This window comes from Echinops telfairi, unplaced genomic scaffold (assembly GCF_000313985.2).
Source record: "Echinops telfairi isolate 266 unplaced genomic scaffold, ASM31398v2 ScPeMD7_7473;HRSCAF=8511, whole genome shotgun sequence".
Taxonomy (NCBI): domain Eukaryota; kingdom Metazoa; phylum Chordata; class Mammalia; order Afrosoricida; family Tenrecidae; genus Echinops; species Echinops telfairi.
This window is the reverse complement of record NW_022111377.1, coordinates 2044579-2062304: the sequence shown is the minus strand read 5'-3', so window position 1 is coordinate 2062304 and position 17726 is coordinate 2044579. Positions and strand designations below refer to the sequence as shown.

General features: G+C 48.2%; 1 protein-coding gene across 5 annotated transcripts in view; it reads left to right on the top strand.

Moving 5' to 3' along the window:
• Positions 1–17726, top strand: part of CELF2 (CUGBP Elav-like family member 2) — a 512058-nt gene that overhangs the window by 488215 nt on the left and 6117 nt on the right. For 3 of the 5 annotated variants that reach the window (XM_045285616.1, XM_045285615.1, XM_045285618.1), the window contains 3 exons: positions 3674–3793; positions 10784–10981; positions 15776–15919. In XM_045285616.1, the coding sequence (XP_045141551.1) occupies positions 3674–3793; positions 10784–10981; positions 15776–15919 (462 nt within the window). Of the gene's footprint in view, positions 1–3673; positions 3806–10783; positions 10982–15775; positions 15920–17726 lie in introns of all 5 variants that reach the window. The other 2 variants (XM_004712629.2, XM_045285617.1) reach the window with 2 other exon arrangements.

Genomic DNA, 17726 nt, shown 5'->3' with positions numbered 1-17726 from the left:
AGTGAGAGAAGCGAAGAGAACAATGAAAGAGGAGAGAAAGAGAAAAGAAAAGACCCACTGTGTTCACTAAGATTGTCTGTGATGGTAAAGAGGGAGGAGGGGGAAATAAAGAGATAGCTGATCCCTGATTACTTGTATGTTGGGCCCAAGGGGTTTAGACCCTGCCTCACAACGACAGCTTGGTGTGCCCTTTTAATGCAGGGACCCAGTGGTGCTGGGCAGTATTGCCCTAGTTGATGAGCTCACCTAGAGGTCCAACGGAGGTTTCCTCAGCAGCGCAGTGTAGATGTTTGTCCCAGCTGCCTTGTGCAGTTTTCGGCACTCCCACGGACGGCGGGCTTCAGTTCCTCCTGCTCTGTGGGTTGATTTGCCCTAAATGGAGGGTAGTGATCTGGAAGTCAGTAGTAGTTTATGATAAAAGAGAAAATAGAGTTGTAGGTAAGGTGATAACTGAGGCTTGATAACCTTTCCGTGAAGCTGGAGGAGTTCCAACTCTAGGTAGCAGGGTGCTGTACCCGTTTTATGTAGGGTTCTACAGATGCTGTGTGGGACTACTTTCAAAGGCAAGATCGTACCTGTGACCAGGTGTCCGTTGAGCTCTGGATTTTACTGGTATGCCTGCCTTGTGCTGTTTGTAGCACTGCAGGGCGGGGGCGGGTGTCCCACAGCCTGGTCTAGGGCTTGTACTACCTAGGCTGCTGGTGTCCTACTACTAGATCAGAGGCTTTTTTTTTTTATTATTATCCCCTTGGCCAGCTAGACTAAAATCAAATTAACTTGTCACACACAATCTCTAGTCTGCAGCTCCATGCTGTTTGAAACTGACACTTGCTACAGCGGGTCTTTGTTATGCAAAAAGCCGCCAGGCCCTGTAGCTGGGTTCTGGAATTCCTCAGCTATGTTACTTCTTATGCTGATTTAGGCTAATGACCCCAGCCTATGTACTCTTTGGAGCTGAGAAGCCAGACTGCGGTTTGATATATTAACCAATAATATATACTTCACCTTTTTTTTTTTTTGCTTGTGATGTGCTCTGATTTGGGGGCTGTCAGGCTGGTCCCCAGAGGGGGAGATCCAGCTTATCAGGGGGGTTGTTTCCTTCTCGGCCAATTGGAATTAATTCCGCTTATTTTCTCCCACACCACGATGTACTTCAGGTAATAATCTATTCTAAGTTATGGCTACTAGCCACCGCCACTCCCTAGGTGGAGAGCTCCGGCGTGGGGTTCTCCTGTGTCTGGGGTACTGTCCCCTTTAAGGCGTCAGCCTGGAGAAGCTGTGGCCCCGCCAAAGCTAGAGTGCTTTAAAGCGTTCTTGGTTTGCTTTGTGAGTGAAAGTCACACACAAAAAAAGGGGTTCAGGAGAGACCCTAGTTCTAATTTCTGGACTCCACCTCACCTCCCAATTTTCTGGTCTGGCAGCAGGAGCTCCGGATGGGTGCGTCCTATCGGGTCGCCATTTTCCCCGGGCCACAATCAGTATTTTTAAGTCATCCCATAAGGAAGCATCAGTTCATCAACTCACTGGCAAAACCAGGTAGCAGATCTAAGGAAAGGCATAGAAAGAAAACTGAAGACCAGTCTTATTCTTGCCCACCATGGGGGAGGAGGGGGGAACGTTATACCACCAAATAATGAGTCCAAGAAATTTTTTGAAATTTCACTTTAACAATGATTTTGTGGCTTTAAAAGAAAATGTTCACATTTTTCAGAGCTGCATACTGAAGGGCCTAGAGGTAAGATTACATCAGTCTGAAATTGACTTTAAGGAGGGGCAAAGGAGGATAGATTGATTCTCAAGTATTCTACAAGCTGGATGGGAGTTTATGTTTTCTGTTTTTATGTATATTTGAAAAGTCTTCAATATAAAAGGATTGGCTACATTGGCTTGGTGGTGTCCGAAAGGAGACAAGGGAGAGGTGAATTGCATCTGGCCCTCACACAAAGGGCTTCCAAGAAAAGTGTGTTTCAAGCAACAAAATGCAGCCCCTGAAGGCAGAATAAGGATGAGCTCCGAGGGGCAGGGGCACTCCAGCAGGATGGAGGGGCATCCTGGCCCTCAGAGAGGATGCTGCCATGAGGTGCCTTCCCAGCTAGAAACGGACCAAAGGCTTCTTGTTGCCAGTGGTTGAGGAGCCCTGGCAGCATAACAGTTACTTGCTGGACTGATAACTTCAAAGTCAGCAGTTCGAAACCACCAGCTGCTCCGAGAGAGATGAATGAGACTTTCTTGGCCTGTTTAGCGTTAGTCTCAGAAACCTGTAAGGTAAGGGGACCAGACGTCCCGATTTTGGGCCAGAATGCATGACAAGCTAGGGAATGGTCTATTTGACTATATAGACCAAATTTTTAATCAAGGAACTACCCCCGCCCCCCCAGTCAATGGTGTCCTGCTCTAAATCTGGTCACCTTATCATAGGAGCAGTTCTGTCTACCTTGTGCTGTAGGCTCGCTGGCAGTGAGTGAGAATAAAGTAATGGTCAGAGTTTGATTTACCCTGCAAAGTAAGAGAGATGGAAAAGATCGGCACATTCCAAAACTATACTCATGTAAGATCATTGAAGATGCTTTTGACAGAGGCAATTCTCAATGCAAAATAAATGGGGGTGCAGCCCCTTTGGAAAACAGTCTGAGGGTGCCTGGGAGGGTTAAACCTAAAATGAATGACATCGGAGTGAAATTCCACTCCCAGGCGTATATCCATATCTAACCAAGAGAATTGAGAACACGTGCCTACCCTTAAAAAGGTACACAAATGTTGACAGCGTCATGATTTCTAATCACCAAAATGTGTCCAAATGCCTATAAATGAACCAGTGATTTTTTTTTTCAATATGGCCCACAAACTGGAAATCTCTAGGCCACGCAAATGGATAAAGTCAGAAAATAGATGGGAGGTTGCCAGTATGGGGGCAGGAGGTGGGGAGGGGGAAGTGATTGCTTACCTGGAGGCTTCTTTCGGGAGTGGTAAAGATGTTCTCAAGGTAGGAGGTGGTGATGGGTGTGCAATCCTGTGAGCATACTAGTCACCACAGAACTGCACGTTTTAAGATGGCAGTTTCTATAAAACGTGAATTAGAAAACAGTTACTTTAGAAGAAAAGGAAGAGGGAAAGGGTTGAAACCAAAGTGGTTTGATCTCATAACACGCTCCCCTCTCTCACTGCCTCTGTCTCCAAGTGTTGGGTCAAACTTGAAGGATGTAGATCTTGTTTTGTTTTCAAAAGCAAACTGGGAAAGTGTATAACAATAATAACAGTGACAATGGACATTTTATTTCACCACCCACCTCTGGGGAGTTCCTGGATGAGACGGAGGCTCTGCCCAGTAACGTGAGACCCCCTTGCCCAGAAGGATTGGCCTCTCAGCCTTCTTTCAGAAGGTTGCATTTGCTAATGTCCGCCACCAACCAGCACTGAACGTACTTATTGGAACTCCCCTGGCAAAAGAACTCTCTGATGACTTTTTAAATCACCAAATCAAATCGTCAGAATTGCGACAAGTGCCATCCCCATATGTCTTTCACACCCCAATATGGGAGCACGCCTCACAGGCTCAGGATGATTAAACGACTCCCTAGCCCCATCTGCTGCGAGGCCAACAGATTGCTTTCTGGTCCAGTTGGCTTTCACTCATCTGTGCTTTCTCTCCCCCTGTCTTCCTTTTATTTTCCAGTGGCAGCTTCAACCCCCAATTCCACTGCTGGTGCAGCCATGAATTCCTTGACCTCCCTTGGGACTCTGCAAGGATTGGCTGGAGCCACTGTCGGACTGAATAATATTAATGCACTAGCAGGTACCATCAACAGTGAGTATTTGCTGCTCTGGTGGACAGCCTTCCCCCAAATTCTCCACAATCAATGGTCAGCGAGAAATGACCTAAGAGGAATAAGCCATGGGGGAACTAAAGCTATATCTGCATTTGTTTTTGTCTTGAAAACAGCTCACTACTCACCAGCCCCACAAGCTCTTCAGACCTGGACTGTCTGTCCTCCCCCACAGATTGACGGGCACTCTCAGGTCCTGGTGTTAATCTGGTCTTCGGAGAGGCAGTGTGCTGGAAGAGCAGAACTCAGGAGTTAGAAACCAGGACACCCAGGTCTACTCCCATTCACCTGGGGAACCTTAGCCACATCACCGGCCTGCTTTCTGGGCCTCAAAGCCCCCATTTGCTAATTAAGGCTGGTGGATCAGATCTTCCAGATCCCTTCCTGCCCTGGAGAAAGAGAAGGGAGGAAAAAGAGAGGCCTTAGACAAATGGATAAGAAGTGGAGTGGAGAGGAGATGTTGTGGCAAGTAGCATCCCGTGGAAGCCGCGTTAGACCCTGCATCCTAGGTCACTGCGGTAGCAGCTCTCCAAAGGTGCTGCATCCTTTTGGCGAGGGCAGGTTGACATTAGTCTGGAGCTCACAAAAACACATTGGGTCCTGAGTCAGGACTCACTGAAGAGCTCTGGGAGCAATGGGAAGAAGCCTGTTTCTGTCATTTTCAGCCCAGGTGGGGCAGCTATAGATTAGGCTCTGTTTGGGATAGGCTCCCAAATCCATAGGGGAAACGGATTGTCCGCTCACTAAGGAGACACCATTACTTTCCCCACAATTCGCTCTCACTGCTCACCTGAGGGGAACCAAGGGCAGGGTCACGAGAGCCAATAGAGATGCTCTTGGGATACCTGTCATACAGCTAGGCCACCCACCATAAGCATGAATAGAAGTATATGACACACTGCCCCAGAGAAAGGCAGGGCTTTCAACTGCCTTACAGAGTTCGTCTGAGACGCCAGGAGCAGTTCTAACCCTGCTCTAGAGGATTGCTGTGAGTCAGTTTTGGATTGTTTGGGGGGAGGTGTCTTTTGGTTTGGTTTGGTTTGATTTTTGGCAAGCTGCCCTATTTCAAGCCACGATCCAATAAGTTATGTGTTTCTCAAAGATGATCGGGCAATTAAAATAAAATGTTTTCAGCACAAAATCCCAGTAATCCTCTCATTTACAACTTCAGAAAGAACACCTTATAATGTATTTGATCAGGAGGAGGCCAGATGGTATCCAAATAAGGACTAATTTTTATCATCTTAATAAGAAAGTAGCTTTAGACATAGGCCGCTTTGGGGCCTTATTCAAAATGTGTACTCCGGTGCTCTGGGGAGAAAAACAGCCAAAATGTGCACTGTGTTTTGCCTGAGCTTAGGCAAAAAAAGAAGAAAAGAGAACCATTCTCCTTCCCCACATGGTGGTTCTTGGTTGGTGAATAATGCCTGAAGTGGTCCCTACCTGTGATGAACCAGGATGCTTCATTCCAGTTAAAACTGCCTCCAGTTGTCACCTCTTCCAGCAGCAAGTACGAGCCGCCATTGCTTGCACTTCTGTTTCTGGTACAGCCCCTCTTTCTGATCCCCTTCTGCAGAAGCCCCAACCCTGTCGGCCTTCCCCCAGGTCGCGGACGTGTGGTCCGCACACATCACTTCATGCTGCTTCTCTTGCCCCAGGACCTAGTTCCTCTTAAACAAGGACTGATTCGATTGCCCACCTGTCCTTGCAAAGCCACAGGCCAGTGGGAATGGTTGTCCTCCTCAGCACGTGCTCCTGACTGCTCCGTGTGGTGTGTCCTCGTCTGCGTCATCCAGCTCGCCTCCATCCGCTCATGTTGCACGTGGCTGGGATGTCCCCATCATTATTGGAGAGGGACTTCGTGGAATGGCAGAAAAACCATGACCACTTCTCGCGCGGGCTATTGTGCTATCTGCGTTCTGCTTCTGGCAAGGACAACAGGGTTAAAAACCTTTCTCTGTATTTTTTTTTTCCTTTAATTCTATGCCATTGGGTTAATATAGGCGTTTATAGTTCTTAGGGCAGTAGGAAAGAGTATATCTGGTTTCAAGTTACCCCAACCAGACAGTGGGAGCTAGCAAGATGTTCACTGAAACCGACGTGTATAAATACATGCACAAAAGATAGCCCTCCTGCTTCAATGAGGGCTGCTAGCACAGAGCCATGTTCTTCCCCCAACATTGTCTTTAAGCTTATTTGCTGCTCAGCCCAAATGGTTTCATAGAAGGCTGAGAAAACCTTCTAACACAGACTGTCCTTTTAGTCAAACCTTCTTCCTCTGCAGAAATGATGGGGAGTACCTACCTACCTGTCTTACTGGATGCTTTTCTAAGAAGGCAGTTAAATAGTTACCTGACAGAGTCCGCTTCTAAATCCCGACCTCGCTATTGTTGCTTTCTCTTATCCCCTTCCGCCTCTCTCGTGCCATGACAAGAGTGGTGTCTGGTTTTCTGAACAAAACCAACTTTTCCCCATGGACAAAGAGAAAGTAGATAGCTAGAACACACCGTTTATTCCCAAACTCACCTCAGTCCAAATGTTATTGTCTTATTTGACCTAGATTTTCACTCACGTAGGCCCATCTAGAGAAGGGAATTTTGGTTAGCAGATAAGTAGCAAAGTTAAACTATTGAGTTTGATAGCCTAACTTTTTCAGCACATTTTGTATGCAGTTTTTGTGTTAAAACTAGCTGTCGCAGCTGATATTTAGATTGGCTTATACTGTAGTTCTGTGCTAGCAGCCCTCATCGAATCAGAAAGATTTTCTTTTGTGCATGTATTTATAAACATCTTGCTAGCTCCTACTGTCTTAAATGAGGGAATTGAACAGTAGTACAGCAGTACAACACGATCAAGATAGAAACAAGGAATGTGGGTAATTCACCAAATGGGAGCTTCTACCTCTCTATTATTTAGGGTTATCTGGGCATGTTTTAGAAACATCTGGATATCAATTTTTGACGGATATGCCCACCTCCAGGTCTGTACCTGATTTTGTATGTGTAAATGTCTGTCAACTGACAACCTCATTTCCCTTGTTCACCCAGTCTAATTCTTCCAAATGGTTGGTGATACAGGGCTTAGCATTATAAGGGCTTTAATGAATACACATGCCCGGTCAATAGTGTTGATGGACATTTTTTCTGTAAAGAAAAAGAGAAGAGATGTTTGAGGCATGTGATTGTGTCTTTTTGCTCTTTGTTGATACTATGAAATTACTGTTTTAGTCTATATCCTTGGAATATATAAACTTATAGGCAAGTAGATACATGTGCATGGAAACAAACCCCTACACACAGAAATGTGGGTAAACTCCATTGATGATGCTGCCTTTGAGAACTCATCTACCCTGAGTCTAGACATTATACTTAAATTCTCATGTATCAGCTTAATTATCCCAGTAAATAGAGTATAAATATATTCAAATGTATTAACGCATCCCTCACTTTTGCGCTCACTTGCTCTCTTTAAAACCTAGCAGAGTGGCTTTTCCATGAATTGAGTCTGCTTGTGGGCTGTGCCCTCCCATAGCACCCACAAAGAACACTCACACTCCGCTGGATGGAGCTTTCTAGGTCACTGTAGCAGAGCCATCAGTAATCTCACCACTCCTTGGGTCACAGTCAGCTGAGGCCCTGTGGAGCACAATGTAAGTTTAAAGCACTTAGCAATCAGTGTGTGCGCTCATTATATTTCTAGGCCATTTTCCAAGACCTGGCCTTGTTGAGATTTGCCACCCCTGTCATTTTATCCTAGCCTTCAATATTACACAGGAAGAATCCTTTCAACCTTCTCGAAGAAAAATCCTATTCTTTGAAGCCTAAGATTTTGCTCGCCTTAACTTGGCTAAACTTCTGCCTCTATTGTCCAGAGTTATTAGAGATAATCAGGCAACCACCGCTGAAGTGACATAGGTTATCTTCCATGGGATGGTGTCATTCAGGAAAACCGCTAGGAATTCACAGGAATGACTCTTAAAAGTTGACATCTTCTTTGGCTGGCTCTTTGATTTCCTCCATGTAACTGACTACTGAAGAACCATTGTGGTGGCACAGTGGTTAAGCACTTGGCTGCAAACTGAAAGGTCAGCAGTTCAAAACCAACAGCCCTCTAGGGGTGAAAGATGTGGCCCTCGGCTTCAGGTTACAGCCTTGGAAACCCGATAAGGTCACCACCGTGAGTCAGAATCAACCCTCTAGCAATGAGTCGTGTTTTCATTTTAATCCACTCCCTCTGCCAGTCCATGCTCCTGAGCCTCCTGGATGTTGGAAATACAGGTCTCCAGTATTTTCATTGCACTTGTAAGAACTTTTACCCTTTCATTGTTGTTGTTGGAAAACACGGGTAGACACTGGACGGCAAGGGCGACCCGTCCTCCCTCTGGGAGCCGTAAGCTTTCCCTGGTGTATCCTCTCCTGCCAAGATGATCTCCTGGGACATAGTGGCAGCAGAAGCTAACAGAGGCCCCTTAAGAACGCAGAGCCACCCTGAGGTGTGGTTCCAAAGAAGCAGGCTAGCCATGCGAAGTGTAGCCAGGAAGGGTGTGGGCACATGGCTGGAGTGTCACTTTCAAGAGCTACAAGCCTCACGGGACTCCTATGGAGTCCTGAAATATCTGTCCAGTCCTTCAGGAACATGGTGTTTACCTGGTGCTAGGTTTCAGGTGAGCACCCTGCCCACCCCACTCCTCTTGCTTTGGTCAGAAGGGGGAAAGAGCTAGAGGTAGAAGCAGACAATCCTCCTCGAGGAAGATAGAAGGGTTGCAGTGACCACGGCAGTGGAATCCAGTCCTCTGGAAAAACCAGGCTAGGGTGGTTCAAATCCCAGGAAGGCCTTCATCAGGGTCTTGTCTGACCTCAGGGCAGGAAAACTGCTCGGGTCTGGGCTGACAAGACATCACGGAGGTCCATGTTCTAGGCCACTCCAGTTGAGTGGCAGGGTTTAAACAGAAGTGTCCCTATTAGTGTGGCTTCTGCCTCGGCCCGTATTTGTCCAGCAGCTTCATCGTACACAGCCCTGTCGGAAGGGATGCACCTTGGGGTCCAAGTAGAGAAAAGTGGTGAGTCATTGCTCACTCTCACCTCCTAGAATTTCTTCCCACACTGGGTCCTGAGTTCCCAGAGGGGTGGGTGACACCACGACTTGGTCATCTGTATCCCTACCTCCTATTCCAAACAGACTGACCAAAATGAAGCAGTTAATATTTGTGCTTCATCGATCTGGCTTGAGTTCATATCCTACTTTCAGTGGGCTCTTGATTCTTGGAGATCCTCACCACCATCCTCTGTCTTTCCTTGGAAGACTGTATTTGGTAGCCCATCACCCAGCCCCCGTTTGGTCTCCTCAAGCCTCCCAGGAGAAAGCATGCCTGCAGCTCTCTGAGATTCCTCTGCTCTCAGTCCCTGGCCTGATTCCTCTCTTGCATACTGTCCTTTTCACCTAAGAGATGAAGTTGTCAAAACAGCATATAATGGAGTAAACAGAGCCTTCCCATCTCCCCTATTTCTGCAGCTAACCGGTAGCATTGATAGGCGTGTTGAGATGAATCGAGATTTGATTCCATACTCTAATCTCCAAGCATCATTGTCTCAGTTGTCCTCTCCTGAGTCTTCTCTGCCGTTTTCCTCTGAGCCATCTTCTACGATGACATCTCTAACCAGCAGCATGGACCCCTTTAATATTGACATTGAGGCATTCAGTTAATTCTTCCCAGAAACAGATTTTTCTTAGTTGTATTCCTCATTTTAAAGGGAACGGATGACAATTGTGATGGCACTGCCCCTATTTCCTAAGTTCAACGGGAAACTAACCCGCTACAAAGCTGCTTGTTTTCACTTCGTATTCAGGGGGAATTTGACATTGCCAGCTGACATCCAGTTCATGCTAGTTCACAGCCAAGATCCAACTTACAGACATAGGTGTCACTTTGGTTGACTGGAAAACATGACATGGAGCTTATTCCTTGGCAGAGACCCTGGTACATGTGCACTGATGAATATTCATGTGTGCATGTGTGAGCTGTTTGCTACTGAAACGGCTCCATTCAAGTTCCAGCCTTTTGGAATTGAATCAACAGCTTCAGTTATCTGTCCTTAGAGGACGGAGATTATATATAGATATATATATAGAGAGAGAGAGAGAGCTGTGCCTTAATTCTTAACCTGCTGGGTCATTTCTAAGACCCTAGTTCCTGAAAACACTCTACAACAGTTTTAGGGAAAGTCAGGCTGTGAAACTGCTGACTCACTCATTTGTAGAGTACAGAGCTTGCCTGCCCTGCCACTTCCTCATCAAACAGCTTAAGGAAGAAGTCTTGTGGTTCCTTTCCTCCTTGATGTAGTGGTTAAGCATCAGGCTGCCATCTGCAAGGTCTGCAGTTCAAAATCACCAGCCGCTCTGTGGGAGAAGGTGGGACACGATATGAGACTTTAAATGGTTAGAGGGTCACTATGAGTCAGTATTGACTCAATGGCTGTGAGTTTGGGTTTCTATTTTGTTTTCCCTCAACCTGAGAGCCATTCATTCCGTGACTCCTCCAAGAGCCATGTGGACGCATTGAAGGGACCTCCGCCGCTACTGTTTGGGTTTTGTCTTGTTTGCATCCTTCTAAGTTCGAAGAAGCAGAAGGATTGTATTTCAAGAAGGCAGCCACAGTGCTTGCCCGTAGCCCATTGCATGGAATGCAGATGTGTCCCCTTCACTGTAGTGCCTCCTCGCAGTTGATCCCTGGCCTACGGAGGAAGGGCTCTCATGGCTCAGGGTTTGGGTGTGGGTTTGGGTTTTCCATTGCTATGATTTCTTATGCCATCACTCCATGTTTTCCATTTCCTGTCAGTCTCATTGGTGTGCTAACTGCATGCTCTTGCTGTTGTCCTTGTCAAATGATTCTCTAACTTCCTTTGGAAAGCACTAATGAGTAAGTGCTATTTCTCTTCTCTATTGTTGGGTTTTTGGTAAAGTTGCTCAAATGCTCTCAGGTATGGCGGCTCTGAATGGCGGACTTGGCGCCACGGGCTTGACGAATGGCACGGCGGGCACCATGGACGCGCTCACGCAGGCCTACTCAGGAATCCAGCAGTACGCAGCCGCAGCACTGCCCACTCTGTACAGCCAGAGCTTGCTGCAGCAGCAGAGCGCGGCAGGCAGCCAGAAAGAAGGTACGTGCCCGCCCGGCGGATAACCACCTCCTCTCTAGCACATTCCAAGAAACGGAGTCAGCTTTGGGATGGAAACCGGCGGTTTGGAAACACACACAACAGGAATAGTGTGGAGACACGCAGCTCACAGGGCCACGCCACTTGTTTCAGTCTGACATTTAGACTTGCAGATTTCTTTCACAAGAGAAAGTCTGACGACGGTCTTTCAGCGCTTGATTGAAGTTTTTCATCCATCTCTTAGACGGATGCCAACACAGTGTGGGTTCGCTCACATGCCATTCGGCCTTCGTTTCTGCCAGCAACAAAGTTGCCAGGCACCTTCCCTGCTTCCCACACCCTAGCAACAGATCCCTCCGCACCTGTCTCCTGAGTGCAGCCTCGTCCCGCTCCTGCGGGTCCCGGGGCGTGATTCTGTGGCTGCCTCTGAATAGGTACAAGTTTTGAGGTTGATAAAACCTGCTGTAAGGATTGATTTGTTCTTTATTTGGGGGGGGGGAGTTGTCTTCTGAGACAGCAAATGAATGATTGATTGCCTTGCTTCTCTGCCAATAAGGCAAAATAAACTTCAGGAAGTTACTGTTCAGAATAAATTGAAGCTCATTGTAAAATGGCTAACGAGCTACTCCAAATAAGGTTTTCTTCCTCTTTCATTGACGTTGCTTTGAAATAAAACCAGTGGCCTCCCTTTTCTTGCCTATCCGACTTGTGTGGAATAGAGGGTGGGGCCACAGTTCGACCAGAGGAGGATGGAAACCCGAAGTTCAGAAGGTGCTTTCCCTCACCCACAGTTCCAAACCCCGCCTGTTTGGATCACTTCAACGACATGCTCTGTAGGAAAGGGAGCAATTTTACTTTATAAAGTTGCACCCTTTCAGGGGACACAGCCTAAAGGGTTCTCGTGGGGGGGAAAAGGAAGGAGAAGGAATTGTGTCTCTGTTTATAAATATTTGGAAGTATCATTACAAAGGACAGCTGGGTGAGAACCTCGGTTATTTTTTCATCATTGCTGCTTTCTCTTTACTCTGAGCGGTGATTGTCGTCGCGAGTTTTTTAAAACATGCACAACTGTTCGGACAGCTGTGTCTCACCAGGCATGTGAGGAAGGCCCTAGATCATAAAGTACCACATGTCTTCCTGAGTTGAAAACAACAACCCGGCATTTAGTCCCTCTGTGCCCGGTGTCATTGCCATCCTGATCCACGTGAGCAGAGGGAGTCCACACCACACATCTCAGAGAGTGTGGGTCCTTTCTCCATCATCTCCTGGGCCCTCACAGCTGCCCCCCCCCTCCCGCAGCCCTGCCCTAACACCTCCCTGACTTAAATTAAATCTTGGGCATTGACTGCTGGTGCCGCACTTGACCCCTGGGACTACCATAAAACAATTCAAAACATCCATTGCCCACTCGGACGATCCATATTTAGATATGTGGGCTGCCTGTAGCACGGTTAGGGGGCGTTAATGGGTTTTTTTGGGGGGAGAGGCTGTTCAATGATTAGCCCCTCATCTCACCTCGTTAGCCCGTGCTCAAGAAATGTGATCCGTTTTAATATCAGCCGAAGTAAAACGTCATTTAAAAGGAAAATTCCACCGAGCCCTGGTGGCACCATGCGTCAGCATTCAGCTGCCCACCAGTGGCCCTGTGGGTGGGGAGACGTGGTGGTCTGCCCTGTAAAGGTGACCGCCAGAAGCCCGGGAGGGTGGGGCCCGTGCCTCCAATTCCATACCATGACATATCACAGCGACAATACTGGCGGGGGACTATTCCATAATGGATTTCAATATTAGATTTACTTCTCGATTGTCTGCCCGGTGGTTCTTTAGAGAAGAGGGTAGCAAGTTCACTTGATAAGAGATTGAAACCAGGCACTCCGGACTACCTGTCTCCTCAAAGGCAAACGAGCGGTTCTGGTTGTAGGACGCCTGAACCGTTTTCTCCCCAGCCAAATCTTGTCAAGGGTAGGGTATCCCTAACCATCCAAAGCCAGGAGAGTTGGTCACCAGGAGAGTTCTTGCCACTCAATAGCCTGTCACCCTTTATTTTCAAGAGGCAAGACTCCCTACACACAGGTAGCGCAAGCTGCCCAGGAAGCTGCTGGAGCCTTGGCCTGAAACATTTCATTCTCACAAACCACCCCAGTGCTCTGTGCCAGAGCAGGCGCCGTGTGAGAAATATAGACCGTCAACACCCAACGCGCCGGGACCAGTAATACAACCACGCTCCAAAGTCGTACTCGAAGACATCTAACAAACGACTTATTACCACTTAAGGAAGAGAATAGTGCATACATAGAAATATTCAGAGCTATTTTTTTTGGCCCTTGATATCTATGGCCCTACAAGTCTGAATTGCCATTCAAGGGTGTTCTTTTGTTCTCCCCAATTAGTATCAGATGGGGGTGGGGGCCCGCTTCTGAAATCCAACTGTTTCTTGCTGATTAAAACAAAGAGGAGGGAGGTCTTCAGAAGTGATGCTGTTGGCATTCTTCCTCGGGAGACATGATGGACGAAAATAGCAATCCCCCATGGACCTGCTGACTGTCTCTGTGAGTCCCTGGTCCTCTCCCTGCCCGGCATCGTCAGACAGAAAAGCATTCTGGGAAGCCAGGGTTACCCAAGCGTAGCCAGTAATCCCTGTCTTGGGTCATTAAAATTGCATTTTCTCCCTGGACTTCAGGAGGTAAGATGTGCCTCACAATTCAAATTGGGTCTCATTAATCCTCATTTGCGCCTTTGGATTTTTTATTTAGAAGGGACATTAAATCTGGAATGTTAGCAGACTTGACCTACATACATATTGCAAAGGGTGTGCGTGGCACGGTAGCCTTCAGAAAGCTAGTGTCGGATTTTTTCCATGTGTTCATACTAAGTTTGGGTTTTTGTTTTGTGTTTTTTTTAAGAGACTGTGTGTGTGTGTTGTTGGTTTTCTTTTAAATACAAAAACAAACACAGGAAACATCGGGGGACCTGATAAGCCCTGCCATGTTGGGGTCCTTTCCAGCAGTGGTTCTCAGCCTTCCTAATGCCACGACCCTTTCATACCGTTCCTCATGTTGACCCCCTCCAACCATAAAATTATTTTCATTTCTACTTCATAACTGTCATTTTGCTACTGTTGTGAATCGGGAGACCCCTATGAAAGGGGTCATTCGACCCCCAAAAGGGTCGCGACCCACAGGCTGAGAACCGCTGCTTTAGATGCAGCCCCCCCCACCTTGCCTCGCCCGGAGTGTGCGTTAGTCCAGGGAGACGCTGAGCGGTGTGCAAAGGGAACAGCTAAGTAAGAAAGCCACGCTCCCTCCCCATGACATCAGAAACTTGTTTTAAGAAGCCACCCCGGTTAAAAAAAATTCCCATTCCCATTCATTAGAACATTGTTTTCCTTTTATGATTCGCTTATGGTGGCAACATAACTTGGCTGCCTTTTATACAAGATATTCCGTTTCATTTCTACAAAGCAAATTCTACCATTTTTTCCCTCCAATCCATATACACAGGTCGCACCCCCACCCCAGCCCCGCAGCTACCTGGGCACACATGGTAACCTGTTCTAAAGGGGTCTGTTGTGGCCCCTGGTTCCTCACTGTGAATGCCAGTCCAGGTTCCATGAACCAGCTGAGAGGGGTCACTTCACACCATCCCGAATGCCCTTCACTCCCAGATGCCTGCCAGGCAGGCCAAGACCTGGGCCTGCCCTTACTCTCCAGCCAGGAAGGTCCAACCAGGTACAGACCAGCAACCAAGGATCTGCCCCCATGCCATGCACCCTTTGACCTGGAACATACTCTGGTGTGCCATGCAAGGGGGCTGCAAAAAGTCTGTGGAAAATGGAAGGAAAAGCTGATGGCATTTTCCCGTGAACTTCTTGAAGCCCTCTTGTAGGCCAGCCAGCAGAGGATTTCCTTCCATCCGGTTATTTCCTCCCTGTTCCTTTTCCTTCTTGCCACCCACCGCTACCTTTCGGGTCGCTCCTGGGCCGGTGGGGAGAGTTGAGGAAATGAAATGAGAGGCGACGAGGGGAGAGCTTCCCTTACCAGCTAGCCTAGCTGAGGGCTTCTGCCTCCTGCCCTTGCCTCTTGGGTGTTCCGGGAAGCACCTGGGTGAGAGTGCGGAGCTTGGTGTCCCGTATTCTTGGACGAGCTCCCACGTCCAGTGCGTCTACTTCCAAGCCCAGTTCCCAGCAGCATCCTTCCGATCACCGTGGTGAGGCTTCGGCTACACTGCTCCCGACACCCCCGTCTTGACTCGTTGCCAGCCGTTTCTAATAAAGATGATCCTTAGACTGTGTGGTAAGAGGTCTGGCAAATCAAAACTGGCTGGATAATTAGGTAAATGATTGAGATACAGCATCGTGGCTGTATCTGTTATTCTAAATTGCCGCCACTTGTTTAGAACGCGCAGGGCCCTCTCTTGCATACTACAGAAGACAGCCATCCAGGAAAGGAGGAACCTCTCGACCCAGTGGGTTCTCTGTCCCCTGATGATCAGAAATGTGCCCTCATGCACTGTCAGCCCGTGTGACCCTTGCAAGAGTAGCTGTGGGAAGGAAGCCGTTCCAACCACTGTCTCTGTGGAAATCGGGGCGAAATCTGAAGGACAATTACTTTCCTGCAAGTCACCCCAGCACTTGGCATTTATCCGTCAGTTGTGCATTCTCCGTACACAGGAAAGCCAAATGCTTAGCTCCTCCCTCGGCTGTTGCTGCAGCCATTCCTAAGAAGGGGCTTTCAGAACTTAAGACACAAGGGTTACCTTACTCTCTGACTTGTGTTTTCTTCCTCCTCTTCCCTTTAGGTCCAGAGGGGGCAAACCTCTTTATTTACCACCTTCCACAGGAGTTTGGAGACCAGGACATCCTGCAGATGTTCATGCCTTTTGGGAATGTGATCTCTGCTAAAGTCTTCATTGACAAACAGACCAATCTGAGCAAGTGCTTTGGTATGCGAAACACCGACAAGCTAGACTATTCTAGTAGGTTCCCCAGTGAGGCGTCACAGGCGGGGCAAAGGACAGGCCAGTGTCTTAGACGTCAGAAAAGGGCCTGCCTTATACGGTGGCGGTTTCCAATTTTGGGATGCCCAAGCAGATGTGGGCAGAGGTCTTTAATGAACAAAGGAAGAAAGGTTGTGAAAGGAAGGAGCTGGCCAATTAAGCGAAATGGCCCATAGATTAAATAATGTTGTCTATTCGATATCCAGTCATGTACTATTAAAGTATCTTGCAGGTAGCGAATAATCTTTCATTAGAGAGCAACGGCAATTTCTTTAAGGTGTATCGTAAAGTACGAGCTTTGTCAGCGGGAGGTGGGGGTAGGGGGGGTGGGTGGGGAACACAACACAGCATCTTAATGGAGCACCTTTGCCGCTAATTCCTGACTCTGCCAGGTGGGAAAAGACTCGGACAGTGGTTGGCTCAGCATGTTGGTCCACACCCACATACTTTTGCACAAACCCCTCTAGTACAAGCAGGAAGCTGGCTTAGGCAGAACGCTGTGGGAGAAAGAAAGGCCAACATCTCCCATTACGCAAGGATGGAAAGTGGTGCTGCTGCACCTGGTCGGAAGAGACCAGGAGAAGCCCGGCAGTCCCCTCCAGTGCTGGAGTCTCAGGCTTCACTGCACAGTCACGTCACAGGAGTGGGCCAGGCTGCCGGTCAGAGGGAGCCCCACATCCACAGGGATGGGCCCCAGATCATGAGGCGATTGAAGGACCAGCCTTCGGGACAAATCGGAAAGTCAGGGGCTGCATGAGGGCACCCAGTACGCTAACTGTTGTGTACAGATAAGATCTGAACGCTACAGAGCCCAGCGCCCCTGTGCACACATCGCCCTACCATTTTTCCTGCCGCTGCCGGAATGCTGCATCCCCTGGCCCCCTTTGTGCCCTAAGAGAGTACAGGAAGCTCACCTCCTGCGCTAAGTTTACACCAGGAGGGTGACAGTCTTTACTTTGTTGTATTGGGGGAACCTGTTAGAGTTACAGTCTTTGAAACCCACGGGAGCAGGTCTATCATGCCCTGTAGGATCACTATGAGTGCAAATTGACTCGGTGGCAGTAAATTTGAGTTCGTTGGGCCATCCAAGGACCCCTGGGGCATCATGCATTATAAGTTGGGCTGCTAACTGCAAGATCAGCAGTTAAAAGGGCCTCACATGGGAGAGAGAGGAGACCGCCTTGCCTGCCCCCATAGAGATTTACAGCCTCACAACACCCCCACCACCACCCGGGGCGGGCTACTCTGTCCCATAGGGTTGCTATGCATCAGAATTGACTCGCTGGCAGTGGGATTGGTTAGTTTGAAGTTTGGGGAACCCCCCCCCAAAAAAATTATTTCAGAGGCCAGAATTCTGAGAGGCTGGCATACTCTCTGGATCAGCTCTGGCCCTTTCTGAAGCACCACCCTTCATTCCTGCATCTTCGTAACGCATGCGGGGAGTTGGACGTACCAGTAGCAAAACAACACAAGGTAACAGCAACAGCTGTGGACCAGAGCGAATTCAAATCCGGGTGCGAGAAGGAAAGGGAAGCGCCTACCATGCGGAGGTGGTTCTCAGAAAGCCAAAAAACGAGTCGCGGGGGAAGCGGTCCAGCAAGACACTTTGGCTACTAACCCTTCATCACCATGACTTACTTCTAACGCTTGGGCTGTCACCAGGAAGGGCTGAAGCCTCTGCTGGGAAGGGAGTTCACCTGTCATTCATGGCAAGTCGCTGTTTCTACCTCGCGGAAAGGCTGTCAGCCCGAAC